The sequence below is a fragment of the Styela clava genome, chromosome 12 (genome assembly GCF_964204865.1).
Source record: "Styela clava chromosome 12, kaStyClav1.hap1.2, whole genome shotgun sequence".
Lineage (NCBI taxonomy): Eukaryota > Metazoa > Chordata > Ascidiacea > Stolidobranchia > Styelidae > Styela > Styela clava.
In genome coordinates this window covers 4,847,882-4,872,474 of record NC_135261.1, presented here as the reverse complement: position 1 = coordinate 4,872,474, position 24,593 = coordinate 4,847,882, and the positions used below count along the sequence as shown (strand labels likewise).

The 24,593-nt window shown below is 33.3% G+C and overlaps 1 protein-coding gene across 1 annotated transcript; it reads right to left on the bottom strand.

The window, feature by feature from the left end:
- Positions 1-326: 326 nt before the first annotated feature.
- On the bottom strand, positions 327-18,713 carry LOC144430640 (uncharacterized). Its single transcript, XM_078118654.1, has 6 exons — positions 18,609-18,713; positions 17,270-17,333; positions 16,572-16,653; positions 12,282-12,375; positions 1,484-1,609; positions 327-1,194 (listed from the first exon to the last, which is right to left on the bottom strand). Exons 1-6 carry the CDS (start codon positions 18,648-18,650, stop codon positions 1,165-1,167), a joined length of 438 nt encoding a protein of 145 aa, XP_077974780.1. The 5' UTR covers positions 18,651-18,713; the 3' UTR covers positions 327-1,164.
- Positions 18,714-24,593: the final 5,880 nt, after the last annotated feature.

Sequence of the window (24,593 nt, the reverse complement as noted above, 5' to 3'; positions counted from 1 at the left end):
ATATAATAGTTAGGCAATGTCTGAAGTAGAACTGCCATCACACATGGGCTGTCATTGAATTGTCATTCAATTTCTGATTAAAAAAGAAGGCAACAACATTCAACAGTAACGTCACGTTTTGTGTCATTGATTGAAAATGAAATAACCTCTTATCTGACCATCCTTTTACCGGATTCTATATTTATTTTTATATCAGTAATGACAAAACCGAAATCGCCTAATCATGATTGCAATGCTGTGTTTTCCCCTCCCTCCCAAGGCCCACCACCAATTCCCAGAACCCCCAACCCCCTCCCAAACCCATGTATAAGTTAGTTTAATTTGTATATGTATTTGAAGAAGTTGACGTTGAAGATGAAGAGACATAACCATGCCGGCCTGGTTTGTCATAAGATTTCTCACGTTGAATAGGCAGTGTTGATAAGAAGATATGAAGTAATAGAAAGATTTGTGTTATATTGTCATTGACAACCATGGATAGACTATCTGGTTTGTGCCACATACTGGTCAAAAAATAATTTGTTAGAAACTTCAATTTAACATACAAGTGATATATATATTAAAATAATATATATATAACATATATTGTATACCAATTCGTAAGAACTGCATTGGTATAATTTAGATATAAAAAAAATGTTGATTGACGTTGCCTTTATGCCAAATTTTTACACTGTTACAGATATGTTTAAAACTAAAATGAATGAAAAAAATTAATGCAAATATAAACAATACTGTGTTGTGATAAAAATCCCACTACTCAATTTGATATTCATCAATGTAATAAATTACAATGAAAATATATTTCATAATCATTTCGCTATGACATCAAATATGGGAATTGTATTGTAATGTAGTAAAAACAATTGTTTTGGTTTGTAATCAAGAATCTGTTTGCAATTATTGAAATCACATGAACAGTTGATTCCTGAAGGGTCGACCCATGTGGAAGCTAGCTTATTAATATAATCCTTCTGCATGCATACATAATCAAAGTACAGATGTCATTTAGTAGAGTAAAACCGTCTCTTTTTATCTTGTTCTTATATGTCATTGAACAGTTTTTTTATATGAAAGTTTTTGTTGTTTGTGAGCTCACATTCATATTTGAATACTTAGTTGTATTTACAACTTTTATATTCTCTCTGTGAACAGAAAATGTCATCAAGATTTCATTTCCATAAGTGAGGAAACCTGAAAAACATATATCAATATTCATGACCCCGAATGTATGGCATTCCCTTTTCTATTTTTACAATAGAAGGAATCGTAGTAGTATTATGATTAACCAATTATAGGCGAAAGATAGCCTATCAATGTGATTTGATCTTTGGTCTCATTTGTCTCTTAATTTAAATATGTTTAACTTGCATCGTTCAAATATTTCCAAATTTCCCTTAGTAGCAAAATTAATTTTAGTAAATCAATTTCATATGCCTCGTGAAATTTAAATTGAAAGATTCAAAAGATATTCATTACTTACTTGATTCTTTGGATAGATTTCAACCACACTCAGTGATGCAATATCAGACAAATGGCATGGTCGTATTGTCGTATTTTTTAATGCAATGATAAATTGCCCCGGCTTTCCTGCTGTGTTTTCAGAAAGCTGAAAATAAATGTAGTATGTGGTATGACGTAGTGTAAGCCAATCGCACCCTACGTTGGGAATTGGAAAAAATAATTTTATAGCCTTTTATGATAAATTTTAAAATAATATTTTTATGCGTGAACTAATTAAAATATAATGTTTTACATTGATAAGTTGGACCTCCAGACGTATGTGTACCAATATGGAGGTAATTAATTTTGTGCGCTTAATGTACATCAAGTTGTGTAAAGAGACGGAAACCTATAGGAAAGCGGTATATTCACTTGAGTAACACAAACACTCTCCGAACTTGTAATAGAAAAAAAAATACGGGAAATCGAAATAAAAACATGGAATATCCCTAACTTGGTACACACACTACGGGAGTACCAATGAGTTTATACCGGTTAAATACTACTGCATGAAATATTACACGGCATGTAACTACAATGAAGACTGGAAACATTTGCAAAATAGCTGAGATTTCCAATTTTCCTCAAATTTTCGATTATTTATGGAATACTTTTCAAATTGTAAGTTATTTAATTTTAGGATAAAATTCCAGGATAATAATTTTGCTAATTGCTCATAACGACATGAAACACCTATTCTAATTTACTTGCATTGATTAGTTGACAACTTTTAGGTGTTAATTACCCTATTTTTGAAAATCCTTGCTGCGTGCCTGATCTCTCCTTCATAGTTTGTGTTAAATTTTTAGATAATATTTTGTAATAGTTTAAAAAAACTTATAAATAAATTGCGTTTTTTCTTGTTTCTTCTTGCGTTAAATTTACAATACGATTTTTGCTAGTTTCTTATAAAATTGTAAAATAACTACAATATATTTATTAATTGCAATATTTGTTCGACAACGGTAAAGTATAAGCACACAAAATGACTATATAAAATGAGCATGAAGAATTAGAACATTTGCAAAATACAACTTTTCGCAATGATTCGATTATTCATTTTACGCTCATTGAATGAAATTAAAATAGAAACCTTTTGGCTGTTATTTTATTTCCTAATTTAAAATTTGCTTATTGTTCATGACAGCGTCAGAAAAACAAATTTTCTTGCATCGATAGGTTTTAAAGTATCAACATTTGACATCGTTTAGAAAAAAAATGCGATACCGACTTCGAAAATTTGCAAAAAATGGATTTTGCAACTTTCCAGCTATTTCGAATTTTCCGAGTTTTCGATGTACGCTGCTTCAAATTGTGAAAATATAATTTGTTTGATTTTTCAAAAATCTACACAAATACCTTTAATTCAAATTTGGGATAAAATTCAAGAATATTATCCAAAATATTTTTCCTGAATTCTAATAAAATCATGATCTAACTAGAATATATATTTCAACACATTTTATACAGCATACAATTTTAATGAAGGCTTTGATTAATATTTAACAAATCCATTATACGTGTTTCCAAACTTTTTTACCCATAGGTATAGGCAACATTAAAACGAAACGAGGACCGGCAACAGAATTGAAATATTAAATTAATTTCCACCAGTACTAAATAATTCTAAACTAACGCATAAAAGTAAAATATAAAACCACGCGTGAGGTCTTATCTTATTGAACAGAATGCCTTTTATTTTGGTTGAATTTGATTGCGTGAATCTCTTTGAAATTACCAACTAGAACACTAGAACAGCAAAGTCAAATCTAGTTTTGTTATTTTAAACTTTTGGTTCACGGATTGAATGGTTCTGCTCATCAAACTTTTTTAACGAAACGTATATACCCATGAAAATTTTTATGAAAAACAAAAAGCGTATTTTCTAGGTGTATCAAATATTAACGTTCATTGGACTCACCCAAAAGGAAAATTCAATAAAAAGTCTAAATGTGGCACGCTTTCTCGACTGCCTATTTATTACATTTTATCGGGAAGTTGGGAGAGACCATTTTATTTTTTTCATTGAATTGGTTGGAGCTCTCTACGCTTTTTTGACTAATGACACGTTACCCGTCATTTTTCGTTTTGCTTTTCATACAGTGCACAATCATATAACATTACCTATATATTCTTCTATGGGGATTATCATACGGCACTGCTTCAATATATCAGTCTCTGAAATAGATGTTTAAATTAATGTTTTCACAAAAATATTTATTTACATTATTGAGGTAACGTCATAAGGCAAAATTTCGAGAATTAGCTTCTGATTCCACTTCCTCATCTCTATTTCCTACAAAAATGCAACTACTTAATTACTACTCAATTAAAAAAAAATAAATAAAAAAAAAATAAATAAATATTGGATTCCAATAATGAAATCCATTAAAATAAATAACTTTTCGTGATATAGGTCAAACAACAATTATCTCACTGAATTTTATATAAAATATAAGATAATATTTTTGCGATCTCAAAAAAAAAACGATGTAAACTGATTATAATTTATCGTGTATTTATAGAAAGCAAACGGTAGTAAAGCATAAGAACGTGGAGTGTCAAAACAGAAAGACAAAAATTCAGAACAGTTGCGAAAGTCATGAATTTAAAAACTTTAAATAGTCTCCTATTTTTTTGCCTCTGTTCGCTACCTTAAAAACAAAAAAATAAAAAAAAACTATAATTTCTTTATCCAAATTTATAATACAATTTTGCGATAATAATTATGTGATTTATTCTAAATTGATACAATTTTCAGAATATTTTTGCTATTTTCTTAGAAAATTGTAAAACTACAATATATATATAATTTTTAATGCATTGCTAGTTTTCAAAGCTTTTCAGCTTTATTGAATATTTCGTTGTTTTGAAATGTGATAAAAAGATGTTTCTTTTTTAAAAATTCATCCAATTTTAGGACATCATTTTGAAGATATATTTTCCTAATTTCTAATAAATCGTGAGCTAACTAGAATATATGTATGAGTACATGAAATGACCTATTTTTATTAATTGATTAGTTGACGAACTCATACATATAGTGTTTTAAAATTTGAAATTGTTTTCAGCATACAATACCAATATAGACTTTAAACATTTGCAAAAAAAATTTTTTTTTTATCGAGTTTTTGTAATAAAAATATTAGTAATCGTAAAATACGACAATATAGATCAGTAGTTTCAGACATTTAGTTTTAATTTTTTGAAAAAATCACAAATACCTTCAATTCAATTAGAGGATAAAAATTCAAGATATTATTTTGTCCCAAATTCTAATAAAGCCAAGAGATAACTAGAATATATGTATCAACACATAAAATCTTATACAGCATACAATGTCAATAAATGAAGTACTATTTAACTAATCCATTACATGTGTTTTCATAATTTTCTACCCATAGGGATAGGCAACATCAAATTATAATAAAAAAAAGAGCACCGGCAACAGAATTTTAAAGTATTAAATTAATTTATCTCATTGATAAATAATTCGAAACAAATAAGAAAAAATGCATGAGGTCTCAACAACATAGAGCGCCTTTTTGGTCAATCAAATTTTGTATCTAAGATTTTGGTTTACGAATGTAAATGTTCTTTTCCTTAAATTCTCCTGGCGGAAAAGATGCCCAATCAAAAATGACGAAATGATTGATCTCTATTAACAATATCGGGGTCTTACATCTTTTCACAAATAAATCGGTCATTCTAAAACGAAATTTGTAGAATCCTAAGCAATGTTCCCTCAAATTTTTGTAGTATGTGTGCGCAGAAATTTGTGTGTGCGCACTTTTTTGGAAATGACTAATATTTGTGCAAAAACCAATGAAGAAATTTTGGCGTTCTAACCGGGTAATAAGTGGGCTTATTAAGAAAATTTTGGTTATTCGATAAGTTTTTCTATAGATTGTAAATGCTTCAGTGAAGGCTATATATTATCAGTAGATAACAGGGAACATACATGGAAAATAATAAATGAAATTGATTGTAACAGATGGTTTTATTTGAATTCAAATAAAGGGTAAAAAAAGAACATTGTTCATTACACCGAAATACGTCTGTGCGCAGTAAATCTATGCGTGTGCGCAGCCTCTGAAAGCTGTGTGCGCGCGCACACCTTAGAGGAAACACTGATCCCAAGTTCATCAAATAAGAAATTGACAGGCGGGGAGCTAGCCTATTTAAATACGCTTTTCTGGGGGCATTGGAAGGGATCATTCTATTTATTTCTTGAATTTATTAAAGCTTTCTGCGCTTTTTTTTTGAATAATGACACATTTCCACATTTTCAAACTACTTAAGTCACCATTAATATTTTTCATAGACATTCACGCCCTTCTGCTTTACTTTATACACAATCATATAGCATTACCCGTGTATTTCTGGTACGAGGACTATTATACGATACTGCTTGAATTTATTAAGAAAACAAGAGAGCTATGCTCAAATATATGGGCACGTAGCGCCACCCAATGGCAATAATTTTGATGACGTCATAGCGAAAAAAAAAGTAATAGCCTTCTGTAGAAAATATTTATCTTTAACCACTGAAAATTTCAAAGCAATTGGTCCAGTATTCGAAGAGAAAAGCGATTTTTTAAAAATGATGGAGACAAATAACAATAACAACATAATATTGAAACGATCGTTATGTGCACTAAACGTGTCCAATAAAGTATTAGTTATCAGTCTTTGTTCGTATTCAAATGGCAATTCATGAACTCAAATCCGGAAATCCGGATCAAGCATTTCAAGTTATCTAATTTGACGAAACATTTCTGATATAAATTTAACTGTGAATTTCAAATCAACGACAGCATGAATTCTTATTAATTACAGGGTATCCCAAAATAAATGAAATCCATTAATTCGATTACAAATTTTAAAGGTATCCTTTATTTTGTGACACACTGTGCTACGATATTTGTCGTACATTACAGTCTATGCAGTATACAGTATATTCATCGTACGCTACTTAAAAAATTTGAAAAAATACTTTTATTTTAATGTATGTTACAATTGACATAGTTTCCTAGAGCATAGTGAAATCTATTTTTATTCTTGCATTAGTTAATGAAATGCTTCACAACATGAATAGACATATTTTCATATTGCATGTTCTTCAAAAATGAAAAAAAATTGCTTGGATTAATATTGGATTAATTTGGCTTGGATTAATATTTAACAAATCCATTAAATCAGTTTTTCCAACTCTTCTACCCCGAAGGCCGGAAACAGAATATGGAAACATAAAAATAATTTATCCCAGTAAAAAAGAATTATAAACATACATGAGGTCTCGTGTAGAGCGCCTTTTTTAACTAAATTTGATTGCACGGATCTCTTCGAAAATATTAAATAGAACAGCAGAACAGCTTTAAGTTAATCAACTTTTGTTATTTTAGATCTTGGTTTACGAATGAAATTGTTCTACTGATTAACAAAATTCCATTCGCGTACAGAGTCCCTTAAAAATGACGAGCGCATTTCTGATAGTAATCTAATTCATGATTGGTCTCTTACGAACAATATCGTGGTCTTTAATTCTTTCTACAAATAAATTGACAACTCTAAAACAAAATTTGTAAAACTATTATTTCATCAAACATCTTTCATTGGACTCGCTCTAAATTCAGAACGGCACAAATGTTGTATTCTTCCAGGCTCGTCTATTTATTCCCCTTTACACATGTATTTCGGTATCATTATACGATACTGCTTGAATTAAATTTTTAAAAAAATAAATTATTAGCTATCAATCTCTGTTCGTATTTAAATGAAATATCGAGTTTTCAATTTTGTAGCTTTTTGACATCTTTTTGAGATTCAACAGAACACTTTGACGACAAACTAGAACCTTCAATTAACACTATACTCAAACGATTTAACGACCAAAACCGAATAAAGCAACATGACATTAGTCTTTTTGGGCCACTAAGTGGTTACGATGGCAAAGAAACAACTGATTAGCAAAAATTTTAGCAAATCGATAAACAACTGTGCGGTCCGCGTACCTGCATCACACGCCTTTTTAAATTATATATATGTATATGTTTACCCTACATCATTCAAATATCAACAACCTTTGAGTTAAAGTTTTGTAAAGAGACTGAAACCTAAGGGTACGGGGGTATACACTTAGCCCCGAACTCGTAATAGAAGTAAAATAGAAATAAAATAATGACCTGGCCCCAACCTGGTACACATACTAAGGGAGTACGACATTAGATTTAAATTGAAAAACTGAAAATATTTTCATTACACATTTGGCTCTTCACAAACAATATAAGCTTCAATAAGCTTACAAAATACATAAAGATAACTCTCACTGATATTCATTTTTAGTTCATTTTCAAATACGTCGCAGATTTGACAAAAATACAAACATTACTTATTTGCAATGATCCTGACAAAAGAATTATTTACCATTGTGTTATATTTCATTTTATTCAGCAAGTTTCCAAATATTACAATCAGATGTCAGTCAGTTTTCCAATTGCACAAATTAAAAAATTGTAATACCAATAAACTGCCAATAAGTTTTTTTTTACTACTCTGGAATATATGACTAATTACTGCCGGTCAGCAATGTGTAGCATTTTCACACCTTTTACGAGAATCAATGGATATCTGGATCAAAATTAAAAGATAATATAGGGAAATATCGGTCTATATTTAGCCGGTACTGATACAAATACCGGAAAATTGGCCGATGTTGCCGATACCCGATACCGATACATTGGTACATCTCTAGTCAGAATCCTTATGGGTGGGGACAAAAACGGCTCAGAATTAAGAAGGCAACAAATACCAGGAACATGATAATAAAGATAAAAATAATTTCAACATCCATATTTTAATGATCCTGGATCAGATTGAAAACTAGAATATATCGGAAATATTGGTCTACATCTAGCCTATACCGATATAAATATCTATATTGCCGATAGATACATCTCTAGAATATAACGCTATTTGAAAAGAATTTAACGCTTATAAATATTGATGGGATGGTTACTTGGTTACTAAGACGACTGACAAGGTGGGAAGGGGGGTATGTACAAGGGGGGTATATAATAACTATGTGGGATTCACGGGTATATTGATACACCTGGAAAATTAGATGTATGTGATTTATATGGTAACTTAATTATAAATTTAATCTCATTTCAGTCCGAGGCACAAATAACAACACGACTATGGGAGATTTACGGTTATGCCATATTAACACACTTCATTGGATCCACTCATGTATATAAAATCGTTATTGGAAATTTTGTGCAATTCTAGTTTCGAACGCTTCGGAAAATAAACGGCATGGTTAACCGAATATTATCTGGGGTACAGACTGTGAAAGATTGCGGTAACAGTTGTAAGCTTTGTCAGATTCAATTACCTAGTAATGTACAACGACGAGTGATCCACCATTTGTGGTTACGACGGATTGATATATTTTATGTACACGACGCCTTACGGTCTGGCAATCATAGCTAGTGGTATTTGAATTCATGCTTTTGAAGAACCTCATTCTTTTTCAATTACTAAGTGTGTAGGTAATTTATTACACTATATATAGATAATTACACATAACAACATAACATATCAGTACCCGCACTCTACGACACAGAAATGGGGAATATAATTCTAGCTTCTAACGATTATACACATTAATGGGATGCTTAAGTCGACTGCTAACATGGGTGTATACTGATTTGGTTAGATCCGATTTATAGCACCGTTATAAGTTATTAATTTGAGTTTGGAACACACATGACATGGTTAACTAGTACTAGAAAATGTACGACTATGAGAGAGTTGCGGTAACGTTTAACATTTATACGCTTTGTCGGATTTACTCATATACATCGTGATCTACCATTTGTGGTAAAAAAACGGGTTTCACACATTAGATTAAACAAAAATGCTCTGCAGAATAATAAGGACTATGCTATCAATGAAGAAAGAAATACAGTGCATAATTACAAGATCGGGTGTTGAGTGGGTTCCCGGGATTGTTCAATAAATATTCTGGGCTAAAAATTAACCTTATCTAAAGTAAAGTACATGAACTGGTAACCATCCTTCTTGATCGAATTGCTGCCAATAGGGCATTATTTAATCATAGCTACTGTTTTTTGACTCCATACTTTTCAAGGAATAAATATGTATTTGCCATGTTCATAACACGACGTAAGTCTCCTAGTTGGTGTGGCACAACTATTTTTACATATGTGATTCCTAACCCCCACCTGACTGGGCCATTCAAAAAATTACATGTTATGTACAGTTATGAACATGAACAGCACGTCAGCTGATTTTTACGGGGGATTTGCATTTAACATTAATACGCTCTGTATGATTCACTTACCGGTATATAATAGCAGGCTTGTCCATGGGACATATTTCTGTCTCATCCCATTCCACGGGATTCCCATTCCCAAGAAGCGTTTACTAAATAAGACTACATGTACCAAGACACATGCGAAACAACAAAATTTACAGACTTTGTTAACTTTAAACTAATATACTGTGTCCATCAGCCCCTTGACAAAGTATATTGGACCATTCTCAGGCTCCGGCGCCAATATGGGATTGTGGTTCCCTTATCTGTCCAAATCTTATGCCAATAGAGTTAATATCGGCCTTAGCTATTTATTGCCGTATTGCCCCGTTATGAGAGAAGAATTTATTACTTTGCAGTAATCAATTGACGTATTGAAATTGAAAACTCTGTAAATATAATTGTGAATTTCAGAGTAACCATTTATGATATAATAGTGGTTGTGGTATTGTTCTGTTGGGAAAATAACACAAGAAAACGTTGAAATAAAATTAATTTATCATAAATAATTATTAACCCTCTACTAGACACAATATATCTCAAGATGAAGGTTGTTTATTGGAAATTTTCGAAATTTTGTCGTATAGATAAAATACTATTAGAGAAGTGTGTTTTAAAGATATATTGCTGACTAGGACTATAGCACACGCTTATAAAAAGACATGAGAGAAGCTTTAGGGCTTAATGGTTGAAGAATTTTTTTTTAAATTACCCATGCAAAATGGCCTCAGAGAGGCGGCTGGAAAAGAGTTGCTGAATATATTTTGCTTTTTATAACTAGAGAGATATGCTCAAATATCTGGACACAAAGTCCATAACGATTTTCCCGAAAATCATACGGTATTTCGTGTCCCACGTGTCCCATAGGAAATACAAATGGGTGCTGTCTCATCCCATCCCATGGGACGATTCCTCTATTAACAAGCCCGATTATATGGTACTCTAGCGTCTAGCCCGATCTACATTGGACTCATTAGATTAACCGAATTGCCCTTAACAGGGCATGGTCATTGAACATACATTGAAGAAAATTTTGCTATTTGTGGTAGTCGTAATGTGACTCCTGCGATTCCCTATTTCGATAAAGCATCCCTTTATTATGGGCGTCTTTGATATTTTATAACGAAAACGTCGACTACAAGAAAAAGTGATTTATGGCACCGAAAATTACATATATTACTTTTTTAGAAATATGTGTTAGTGTATTATATTGTACTTTATAATGCAATCTGCAAGTGAAACTTTTACTTTCATTTTTTCTGTTTTTGACGATTTTTCAATGATTTTGATTGATTTTTTCAATGATAGTCTCTCCATTTTTACCTAAAATGTAAGGCAATTTGAAAAAACTACTACATTAGTAAATTTAGTCATTCAATTTCCTAAATCAGGGGTCCTAAACTCAATTTATCTAAGCCACTGGAGGCAGAGCAATTCTGTAGCAATTTGACACTTTTTTGAGATTCAACCTCAAACACTTTGAACCTCGCAATTGCAATTACAAGTAAAACGACACTCAACGACTTAACGACCAAAAACGAATAAAGCAACGTGACGTTTTGGCCACTACTAAGTGGTTACGCTGGCAGACAAAAAAGTAGCAAAATTTATTGCAGATCTGTAGACAACTGTGCGGTCCGACGTCGGTAAGCGGATCAGCGGCTAGAATACACTGAATTACACAAATTTTTGAAATAATATTATATATACATATTTCTACCCTCCATCATTTGAATATACACAACATTTCCTGAGTTAAATATGATATACTAATTTTTTGGAGCTCCACAAACGTATGTGTACCAATATGGAGATAACTCATTTTGTTCGCCTACTTTACATCAAGTTGTGTGAAAGGACTGAAATCTTTATGAAGGGGTATATTCACTAGGCTCCTTGGAACTTGTAATGGAACTAAAATCAGAATGAAATGATGGCCTAGTCGTCTAACCCCAACCTGGTACACATACTACAGACGTACCAATTTTTTTTATATCTCCTTGGATTTAAAATAAAAAAATTCACATTACACATTTGGCATTTTACAAACGAGATAAGTTCAATAAGCTCACTGTGAACTTACATAAAGATAACTGTCACTGATAATTCTTTTTCGGTTCGTTTTTGAATACGTCGCAAATTTGACCAGAAGTAACAAACATTACTCATTTACAATAATCCTGGCTAAAGAGTTATTTATTAGTGCGTCATATTTCACTTTTTTTCGCAAGTGTGCGGAAATTCCAAATATTACTCATCAGATGTCAGTCTCATTCAAATTGCACAAATTACAAATATTAGCACACTAATGACCTACCCAAGAGAAACTCTGGAATATAGTTACTGCCGGTTATTAATGTGTGACATATTCACATCTTCAACAAGAGAGAATCAATGAATATCGAAAAGTTCAATTGAATGTCAAAATAATATTTACTTGTTGATTTTTCATTGGTCTCGCCTGCTTTTTCGTATCTCTAATCTTCATCATTCGGTGCAATGAGAAATTGTCAAAACTTCCAAGCAGTGTTCTGAAAAACAGGCATGAAGTAGTGTAAGCTAATTGTATCTAACCGGATTTTCAGGCTAATATGACCATGATCTGAACCAGTATTTTGCCTTTACTTTCTGGGGTTGCTTTATTGGGTGGCTAAACCTATTTACTTTCCTCGGTGATCTATGTTTTCGCATAAGCCTTCACGCATAAATATCTTCAGGTTGATATATTTTATGTATTCGGAGACATACGGCTTTCCGATCATAGCTTATGTTGTTTGATTCATAATTTTCAAGAACTAATCGAGTTTTTAATTTACTCCATCATATATAGATAGGAACGCATGAAAACGCATCGAAAAATTTGGCAGCAAAGATAGCCAAATTAGTTGAGCTAGTTTGGCTGACAAATAGGCAAAAACAGGTCAGAATTTCGTTCCTGTTTCTTATCACTGGGGTAGGGAAGAAAAAGGCAATTAAGGAGGCAAAAACCGCGAACAAGTTACCTCGAGCAACAAAGAATGGCAATATTAGTATTTTAACTTATTTTTCAACTTATTCTGGATCAGGATGAAAAAGTAAATATATCAGAAATATCGGTCTTCATCCAGCCGATACAGAAACAATAACCAATATCAAAAAATTGGCCAATATATATAACCGATAACGATGCATTGATACATCTCTAGTCAGAATCCTGTTTCTACACTCTGATTCTACATTCATGAAAATGGCTCAGAATTGAGGAGGTAATAAATATCACGAACATGATAACTCCAGGCAAAAAATTTCATTATTAGTATTCTAACTTATATTTCGAATGATTCTAGATCAGAATAAAAAGCTAAATATATCAGAAATAATGGTCTCTACATTTAGTTTATATCGGTATGAATATCGGCGCTTCAGAAGTATGTGTACCAATAGGGAGGTAACTAATTTTGTTCGCCCATTTTACAACGAGTTGATTAAAGGGACCGATTACTATGGGCAAGTGGTGCATTCATTTGGCTAAGACAGACCAAACATCGTTAGGGAAAATCGGATTAAAATTATGGTCCAAGCTGGTACACATACTACGGGATTACCTATATATATATATTGGGATATCCGATACCGGTACATCTCCAGAACATGAATATAATGGTTATGAATATTAATGGGGGGGGGGGGGGGTATTTACACACTATGGGGGATTTACAGTTATATTGATAAACTTGAAAAATGGGATGCATATCATTTGTGTAGTAACGTTATTATAATTTTAATTATATTCTAGTTCACGGAATACGAATGAAAAAGGGTGTGGGACTATAGATGATTACCGGTTATGCAGTACACACTTGGGAGGATCCACCTATGAATGTAATATCGTTATTGAAATTTTAGCCGGATTCTAATTTGGGACACTTGTGAACATAAACGGCATGGTTAACTAATTATTACCAAGAGGTATACACTAAAGGAGATTTACGAATACATTGATAAGCTTTGTCGGATTTGAATATATTTGCATTTTTATGATGTTGGTAAATTGTTAAATTTGAGACGCTCAAGATTATTTTCAAGGTATCACCTTTAGGGAAATTCAAAGGTCGACGATAAAAATTTACATTATTAATGGTTAGCTTTATATCACCACCACAGTAATAGGTCGTGTGCGATCCGGCTGTAAATTATTAAATGATAATGAAAGGGATCAACTTCAGTTGACTACGGTATAGTTTCCGATCGACAATTGCAAAATTTACGACACAGAAAAATTGGGAATAAAAATTCATGTTTGCAACACTTATGAACATCGGTGGGAAAGAGATGGTTACTAATACTGCAAACAAGAGGGGCGGGTATATACAGAGCATAAGGGATATACAGCTATATTGATACACTTGGTTGTATGTTTTATATGGTATCGTTTAATTTTATTTTAGTTAAGATCACGAATGCTAGTAGTTAACTAGTATCACAAAATGTACGACTATGGGAGATTAACGATATGCACTTGGTTGAATTCACTTATGAGCATGGACGACATGGTTAACTGAATTATTACCAGGGGATATAGACGATGGGGGATTTAACTCAGTTACATTGATACGCTTTGTCGGATTCACTCATCTATTATGGTTCTCTGCATGATCCATCATTCGTGGTAAAAAATCACCGCGCTCATTAAGTTAAACAAAAAAAAATGCTACGAATAATGATAAAGATTATGCTATCAACGAAGAAGGAAATAATGCAGATATAAAACTAAAAAAATTTAGAACTGTTTGTATCGGAAATATATGACAGCAATTCTCCCAAAGTTTGCTATACCGCCCACTGGGGAGGGGGAAAGACACATAAAAACACACATGTATGTCACTTTAAAAAAAACTAGTACCGGTATATTTACTAGTGATCTACCATTTGTGGTTACAACGAACCGATGAATTTTATGTACACGACGCCTTACGGTCTGGCAATTATAGCTAGTGTTATTTGAATTCATACTTTTGAAGAACTTCATTCTTTTTCAATTTCTAAGTATGTAGGTAATTTATTACATTATATATAGATAATTACACTTCAACAACATAAAATTTCAGTACCCGCACTCTGCGACACAGAAATTGGGAATAAAATTCTAGTTTCTAACGCACATACACATTAATGGGATGGTTAAATGGAGCGCTAACAAGGGTGTATGTATACTGATTTGGTTAGTTCCGATTTATAGTATCGTTATTAGTTACTTATTTGAGTTTGGAACACGCATGGCATGGTTAACTATTACTAGAAAATGCACGACTATGAGAGAGTTGCGGTAACGTTTGACGTTTTACATTTATTCGCTTTGTCGGATTTACTCATATAGTATGGTACTCCGCGTGATCTACCATTTGTGGTAAAAACGGGTTTCGCACATTAGATTAAAACAAAAAATGCTATGCAAAATAATGAGGAATATGCTGTCAATGAAGAAAGAAATGCAGTGCATGACTATAAGATAAACGGGTATCCTTCTTAATCATATTCCTTCCAACAAGGCATTATTTATCATAGCTACTATTATTTAACTTCATTTCCTTCAAGAACTAAGTATGTATTTGATTTGTTCCGTCGTATTAGATATATAAACATAAGACAATAAATAACATCGGTACCCGCACTGTTCGACACAAAAAATTTGTAATATGATTCAAGTGTTCAACAAAATATCGATGGGATGTTTAATAGAACTTACGAGGGGGCGGGGAGGGGGTGGGTGTATACAAACCATAGGGGGTTTTCGGCTATATTGATACACACTCTACGTTGTATTTAGTGAATATAGTATCGATTTTAACACGAATGGCATGGTTAAATATTACCAGAGGGTGTACGACTACGGGAGATTTACTGTTATACGGCATTAATATACTTGGTTAGACCCACTTATAAAACATCGGTACTGAAAATATAGTATTCTAGTCCATTCGGAAACACTTATAAATATGAACGACATGGTCAACTGATTATTATGGGGGATTTACAGTAACATTTAAACGCTTTGTCTGATTCACCTACCGGTATACAATAGGGCACTCTGACTGATCTACAATTTGTGGCGAAACTCACTTTAGTCATTGGAATAACGACGGATTGCTCCTAACAAGGCACTGCCATTGGACATACATTCAAAAAAAAATTGGGCGCTTCAGAAGTATGTGTACCAATATTGAGGTAACTAATTTTGTTCGCCTATTTTACATTAGGTTGTGTGGCTGTAGAATGATTAAAACCTATGGGAAAGGGGTATATTCAATTGGCAAACACAGACAGTCCTAGAACTCGTAATCGAACTAAATTAGGGAAAATCCGAATAAAATTATGGCTTAACCCTAACCTGGTACACATATTTCGAGAGTACCGGATATTGTACTATTTTAGGCAACCACAATGCGACTCCTACGATTCTCTATTTTGATAAAACATCCCTTTATTAAAGTGGTTTCCAAACTTTTTGATATCGTTACCCCTGAATTGAATCCTAAAATCTCAATCACCAATTTTTGTAAGAAAAAAATTTCCAGCGAACAATTCATCAAATTTATCAGCAACAACAAGTTAACATAATATAAACTTTATTACACGAGTATTTAATACTTTAAAACGGAAATGTCGACTACATAAAGAAGTAATTTATGACACCAAAAATTACATATATTATTTGTTTAGAGGGATGTGTTAATGTATTATAGAGTACCTTATTATGTCATCTGCATGTGAAAGGTTTCCTGAGGTTTTTACCGTTTTTTCACTGATATTGCACGTCTCTCTATTCCAACCTAAAAATATAAGGCAATATGAAAAAACTACTTCAATAGTAAATTTAGCCATTCAGTTTACTAAATCAGGAGCCACTGGAGGCAGAATATGGGTGGGTCTGAGCGGCATCAGGTTTCCTCCACAATAAAAGCTTAGTTTTTAAAAAATTCAAATTTCCTCCAATTTCTTTATTTTTTTGAACGCAAACGCAAGTTGAAAACATAAATAAACAAATTAAGATTAAATAAAATAATAACTGGTGATATTGTGACGTCAAACATTCGAGAATCTACAAAATATATTAACCATGCGAACTGAGCTAAGTGACTTGCGGCCACTCTAATATTAAACTTTCATGCTTTGGCGGTGGCCACAAACTATCATCCTGCGGGCTGCAATCGGCCCCCAGGCCGCAAATTTGAAACCTCTGTCCTAAATTAATATTTTACAGTTAATTTTTTATTTGCTTAATTTACAATGTCTAAAATATCAAAGTACACAATAATGTCTTTCACAACTGTTTCATGGAATATATGACTAATTATTTCCGGGTCACTAATGTGTAGAAATGTAACATTTGTTTACAGAAATCATGGATATTAAAAAATTAAATTAAATCTGAAAAATATTTCTTACCTGTATTGCAGATTTTCCTCAATTTTGTCAGTTTCTTCGAACTCCATTTTTCATAGTTCTGAATCTGGAAAGCATAGATTAGTATTATGCTTTCGCTAAACACAATGATTCGTGCACGATAGTACTGAATCTATTCGCAATCGATAAAATTTAACGAAATTGAAAGAAATATCATGGCAAGTCTAAATATTTAAGGTCTTATATACTTAAGGTTTCTAAAGTTATGCATCCGATTTGTATGAAGGGGTCATGGTAATTTGGATAACGTAGAGCAGGGTTCCCCAAACTGGGGTCCGTGATGACTGCACAGAGGGTTCACAACGACCATACAAATAAATTATGATCTTATCCAATTGCCGCTATCCCGTCTGTATTCAACATTAGTATTGGTTCAGACTTTCGTGAGTTTTATATGTCAAATAAAATCTGTCCCGCCTGAGACTGCCACAATCAAAATGAAACCAAATTTTGATGTTTTAGGCATGAGGCCTATTGTTTTCCACTGTTGCTTTCGTAACACTGTAAATATTGTTCTTAAAATTAATTTTTTATAGATCGTATAAGTTGTTAGCGAGTTCTATACAGAAAGGAATTTTTGTAAAGAACATAAGTCAGGAATCCCGAATAGAATATCAGCGCCGGTGACGCAAGACAATGTGTGAACGCATTTGAGGGCTCATATGTTATGTGCGCAACGACGCGAGGATATAACGCAGGGAGTTGTACCAGGTTAGGCCATCGTTTTAAGGGATTTTCCTTATTTTATTTCTATTACTAGTTCGGGGACTGTCTGCTTTAGCAAAGTTAATATACCCCTGCCCTTAGGCCTCCGTCCATTTACACAACTTGATATAAAATAGGCGAACAACATTAGTTACTTCCATATTGATGAAAATACATCTGGAGTTTCCACAGGGATAACGCAGACAACAGATAAATATCGAAAATCTCAATGATGAAACAGCAGAGCTATTCCCACAAAACTAACATGTTGGTAGCCGGTGTGTTGAGTAAATGTAAACAATACAAATTGGAAAAATATTCAGAACGTTCTTCTATTTGTAATAATTACACCCAGATACAAATTAGCCACGAATTCGATAAACTTTACATTCTCTGCTTACTCATGAATGGAACTTTGATGGAGTTAAATTTGTATTCGATTCAAAAAGCTGTAGTCTGCGATTTCAACCCGTAAGACATATAAATCACATAACAATAACTTATTTCTGTGATCCGGTAAGTTTTACGTAGTTAGTTATAAAATCCAATACTATGATTTTCTAAAAAGGGAAATAGTATAACATCAGTTAAAACATAAGTTATCAAGTGCACTCACCTGAATATTGCTTCGAAGGTAACAAACAAATCCATTGATCATCCTACGCCGAAACTCATCCGTATCCCATAATGTACTGTTGCGACTGAAGCGTTCGCTTGTGGCTTCCCGCGCGAAATATTTGACGAAACACCAAATAATCATTTGTAATTAAATGTTTTTTGATTACTCCGATTGCTTTAGATTAACCCTTTATCGCCACGAGCCCATCACACTTCTGACGCATTATAAGAAAACTTAATGGATGGCAGTCGGTTTTAGCTTACAGTAAATTATCCGCCGAACCAAAAAGTTAAATGGCAAATACCACAACAGCCTTAATTCTACGGTCTATGTGAAGTATCTATAATTGACTTGTCAAGAAAGCCCTGATCGGTCACAACAACTGATAATGTCTAGATTTAGCGTCAATCTCCTACATACAATCGGAAATCACACCCATTCTGACTGCTTAGTTGACAAACTTTGCTTATGTTATATTAGTAGAGCAGCAATGCATTGGCTAAGATAAAGCCTATAAATACTCTTGATCGCTTCGTAAAGAGCGATCATGATACAGATACGGCCGTACGAGATACCCCTAATGATAAACCCTACGACATCTCGGCAGTTTAAAATCGTCGTCGCCGACAATATCTATGAATAGTAAAGCCTCTTCAAGACACATTAAAAATCAGCCCGTATCCTTGTTTCTAAGGAAAACATAATCTTTTATCATATATTTTGTTTTTTGGCTAAGGATATACAGATACTTATTCGGATGTTCGACGCAGCTATGAAATCGAGCGTACACTAACTATCCTCATGCGCGGCGAGTGGCGCATGCCGTTAGCAATACGCACCTCAGTTAACACGCCACGGGATCGCAGGTTCGAATCCCGCCTGGAATAGAGAATGTGCGAGTGGGTTGTTGGACTTTTCACCGCCATAAGTGACAGTTACAGTTTCCTTCCAGAGTCATTGTTTTTAAGAGAAAAATATGCACCTTACACCCATTAAATTTCAGCACGTGAGCTAGCTACTGTTTGTAAAACAATTATTTAAAAATCTATTGATTTGATATGCATTTTAAAACCTAAACACAAAGTCATCAGCTTAATTGATATAGTGCTCAACGTAAGGATTTTATAACTGTAATCCAGTCAACTGTAATCAGTGGAAGTTAGTCTGTAACACCCAGCTCTCGCTTAAAAATGCTCTTTAAAATATGGAGAAATGCTTGTTTTTTTACGACCCGCTCCCCATTGGGTGCGCCTCTGACTTTAATGCAAAACGAACTTCAGCTTAAAAATAACACGCATTCATAGGTGATATGAGTCGATGAGAGTCACTGTTCACTTTTCATAGATACGTCCAGAATATTGTGTGATATCATGCTTGATTATGATTCTGGTTTATTACAGATAGTTGTGAATCGATAGATATAAAGATGGCGTATACTGTTTTAAATATAAATAATAAAAACAATGCCATTTACCTGTAGGTATAACTAAGAATGACGAACCAATTTGGTTAAATATATGGCGCTCCCGAAGTGTGTGTACCAATAAGGAGGTAACTAATTTTGTTCGCCTACTTTACATCAAGTTGTGTAAAGGGACTAAAACCTATGGTCAGGGGATATATTCACTTGACCAACACAGACAGTCTCGCACTCGTAATAGAACCAAAATAAGGAAAATTAGAATAAAATTATGTCCTAACCCTCACCTGGTACACACACTACGGAAGTATCAAAAATATTACTATCGCAATTCTAACTATTTGTGATTTACTAATCGGGAAAATTTTTCCAAAGAAATCGAATTTGAACAAGCTCGTTCAATAACGATGCACATGACTGAAATATCCGAAGCTTCATAGAAAACCATCAAACTAAAGATAGGAAACTATTGACCAAACTGAAACTTGATGAAGTGAGTAAATCCTGATTGGGTGAAAGTATAGATGCTGACAAATTTATATTCTGTGAAACAAGTAGAAATTATACAAAAACCAGTACTCCCGTAGTATGTGTCCAGGTTAGGGTTGGAGCATGATTTTATTCCGATTTTCTTTATTTTAGTTGGCTATCTGTGTTAATCAATTGAATATACCCCCTGCCCATAGGCTTCCGTCCCTATACACAACTTGATGTAAAATAGGCAAACAAAATTAGCTACTTCCATATTGGTACACACACTTCTGGAGCGACCAAAAACCATCTTCAACATACACTTCTTATTTTCTTGTATTCATTATAGTTTGACAAAATGTGAATCTCTTCTTAGCCATGGCGATTGTTATAACATCTAAGTTTTGATATAATAACTGTTAAAATGTTGTCAATCACTAAACACATGCATAAGCTACTCGAATTCTACATAAATTTGATAAAAATATATACAAACGTGATGACATGGTAACGTAACGAAAAATTATGAGTTGCGCGAAATTTTATCGTTGTGTATTATACATTATCCAGAGTATAAACTTGCAATGAAAATAGCCAAACCGTAAAGATCACAAAAAATCTCCCCACTTCCCCTCCCCATAGCTGCTCGTAGGGAGTGAATGTGTGCAAAGTAATAAAAAAATGAGATAGGTTAAAAGTTAGGAAACCCAGTTTAGTGAATAATAATGAAGCGACAGCAAACATATAAAAAAAAATTTATGTTCAACATTCTAGTTGAAACATAGATTTTCAGAATCATATTCTTATTGTTGTAAACTGCTTGTCTGAGGAAGTCTGACTTTGGTCAGACTAAACGTTACAGAAATATATTTGTGTTGGTGGGAAGAAAGACTCTTGAATTGCAAAGTATAGTCCAATTTATTTTTGCAACAGCATCCTTGCATTATACGTATACGACTTTGGACTGACTTTGGCCAGACGAAACCGTACAGAAATACATTTGTACTAGTGTGCAACAAAACTCTTGAATTACATGGCATATTCTTATGATCGTTTTTTCTTCAGCTCCTTCTTCTCGAATTCTATGCTGTGTTTTATTTTTAACTTCGGGGCAATGGTTAAATGGTTAAAATTCGGGGCAATGGGCTGGGTATGGTTAACCTGTTAACCGATTTTAGATGGTTAACGGTTACTATCTATTTTAACCGTTAACTGACATCTCAGGTACAAATCATCTTCAGAATATACAATTCGTTCAAAAATGATCACGTCATCGCAAATTTATCTTCTGTGGCGTTTAGTTCAAAAGAATATCACTAACTTTAATAATATCACTATCTCGATCCAACTCAATAAAAGTGAAAAATTATAGAAGTATAAAGATTGCTGATTGTGCAAAATTTGACAATGATAAATTCAGAATCAGTTTTCGGTTGAAATATACTGTTCATGATTTCATTGCAAAATCGTGTATTCAATGTCATCCAACAAGTGCGCAAATAATACTGTTTTTCTTTATGATATCTCAAAGTAGAGTTTGCACATCGAACATGAAAATTTGTCACATAAATGACATTTATTAATGGAATCGGGTATTACTAAAACACTACCATATGTCTGAACCACGCTGCAGAGCGATCATGAAACTATCTCGATTTGATTCGTAAATAATTTTGAGCGATACCTGGATAAGATCAAGCGAAATTTCTTTGTGACAATTGTGACGTAACAAGCTAAAATTTAAATTTATTACGTGAAACTTCACGCGGCGGGTAACCGGTTAATTTTACCCGGTCAACGGTTAAAGTGTTTTCCCTGAAATTCCCAGCCCTATTAGTCAGAAAAATGAAGTTTCAAGGTACATTGCAAACACTTTAGAACCTATTGAACACTATCCAAATTTAATGGCGAACCAATATTTTCAAGGGAAATTTATATTCATAAAAACGTTACTCGTAGTTTCGTCAGACTCAGGCTGGATGAAACACTTCGGTGGGTCGGATCCGCAAGTGCAGTTTTAAGTATTTTGTGCATTTTCTTATTATTTAACATAAATATGCCCGAATCTAACAAAATAATATTTGGGGAATCGGATTTCACAATCTGTGCTAATTCTTCAATAACGATTCCAGTATTGATCCCATTCTAAGCATGCATTGTGCCAGTAAAAAAATTATTCTGAAATTTTTATTCCCTGATTGCTTGAATTCTGCAATAGCTTCGACAAACTTATTTGTCTTGATGGAAATTTCAGCCCGTTCTGCAAGTTAAAAAATATCTAAATACGATATACTGTGTAAACACAGCACATTGCAAAAATAATTTTTTATCACGTGGTTATTTTCATCGAATCTAAGATTTGGGAAACCGAATTGTAGGAGAATAAAAAACCAAACACAGATTTTTGAGCAAAGATGGGCTTTTTCATAGACAAGACTTTTATTCACTTTTTTTTTCTGAAGAATTAAATGAAATGGCAGCGAAAGATATGCTTTGTTTAATAACAGGCGAATATTAATAAATAGGCCTAATAAATATATGTCAAATAATTTCTGGACTTCACACCGCAAAGGTTCCCATTCCACTAATCGGTTGCGATTCCCCACACCAAAGTTAATGCATATGACACTGTAAACTTGCTACCTGTTTCTATATTCCAATCGTACCCGCTTTTAGAGGTGTAGTCAGGGGGGAATTTTAGGGGGGAATTTTAGAGGTGTAGTCAGAGCCTTTTTGAGTTGTGAAAAAAGCTTACTGAATATCGATATTCTTCAGAGGTGAAGAAAGTCAAAAAAACGTCGCAATACTAAAATGAAGCAGCCGTTTCTTGTCCTGTAAACAAACTGAGATACGAATTGGAATGGTTAGTGTAACTGTTCCGCATTATGAGTGGCGGCGGAAGCGGTAACAAACAAGCAGTTATGTTAGACACCCTCTGTAATGTGGAGAACTCGGAGATGTTTTCCCATCAAATACCAGGCAAGAAACAAGACTAAGAATTACTTTAAGACTAGTATCAATGCAGTTTCGAGTTATTGTTGTCTTATTGCATTCTTTGTTGTGAGGAATTATACTCTAAAGTTCATGATTAAATAAACACGCGGCTAGAATGTCTCATATAATCGTAATGGTTTCAACTTTTCAACTGTAAGAAACTACTAATAATACTACTTTGATTTTTATAACGAGTTAGTAACCACTGAACTGAAAATATATCTCTTTGTTAGTAACTCATGAAGAAGCAATAGGCCTCTGGGTAAACCATTATCATTCTCAGCTGCAAAACATCTAACTGTTTGAAATTTAAATAAAACGCCTGCTTTGTCACTACAACAAACTCAACACCAACAATTGTAAATGGATACCTGAGTTCCTTTTATTCAGCGGATCATCAGATGAAGAATCCCGATTTCATGTTTGCAAATCATCTTCGGCTTGATTGGGAAAGGAACGCCTTGCGATGGTGGTCGAGGAGGTTGAACGCAATTGTTGTGAGGTCCGTTAAAGAAAAATTTCGCGGATTGTTTCCTAAAATATGAAGTGAAAAAGAAAAATGAGGAAGCGCGGTTTTACAAAGACTTGTTTAAATATTACAAAATTCTGTGTTTATGTTAAAATTTGAATTATGGCCGCGGTTTGACATATGATTAGGCCGTCCTATCGGCTTTCCTTTCCCTAGTGACAAATTTGTAAATCTTATGTGCAGAAGGACTCCTGGACTCCTCGACGCTCTGATGTGGTTCACGTAACTGTTGGTTCATGCATCCATGCACATAACTGGTGAACTATACCCATATCCGACATGATCGTGTAACCGGGCGAGAGGCCGTGGTTTGCCAAATGATTAAGCCCCTTATCGGCTTTTCGTCCCCGGGAAAAATAGGAAAGTCATGTATCCTGTAAAAATACAAAAAGTAGTACTTATAGTACTTAAGTAGTATTTATAAATACCCGTCATGGTAAGGATAGCAGAGGCAACTATGTAGTTGCTCTATTATGTGTCTTATAATAAATAAATGGAATAACTTGAATAAAATAAGCATATATATATATTCCGCGATCAATCATGACCCAATCAATTTCAACGTAAT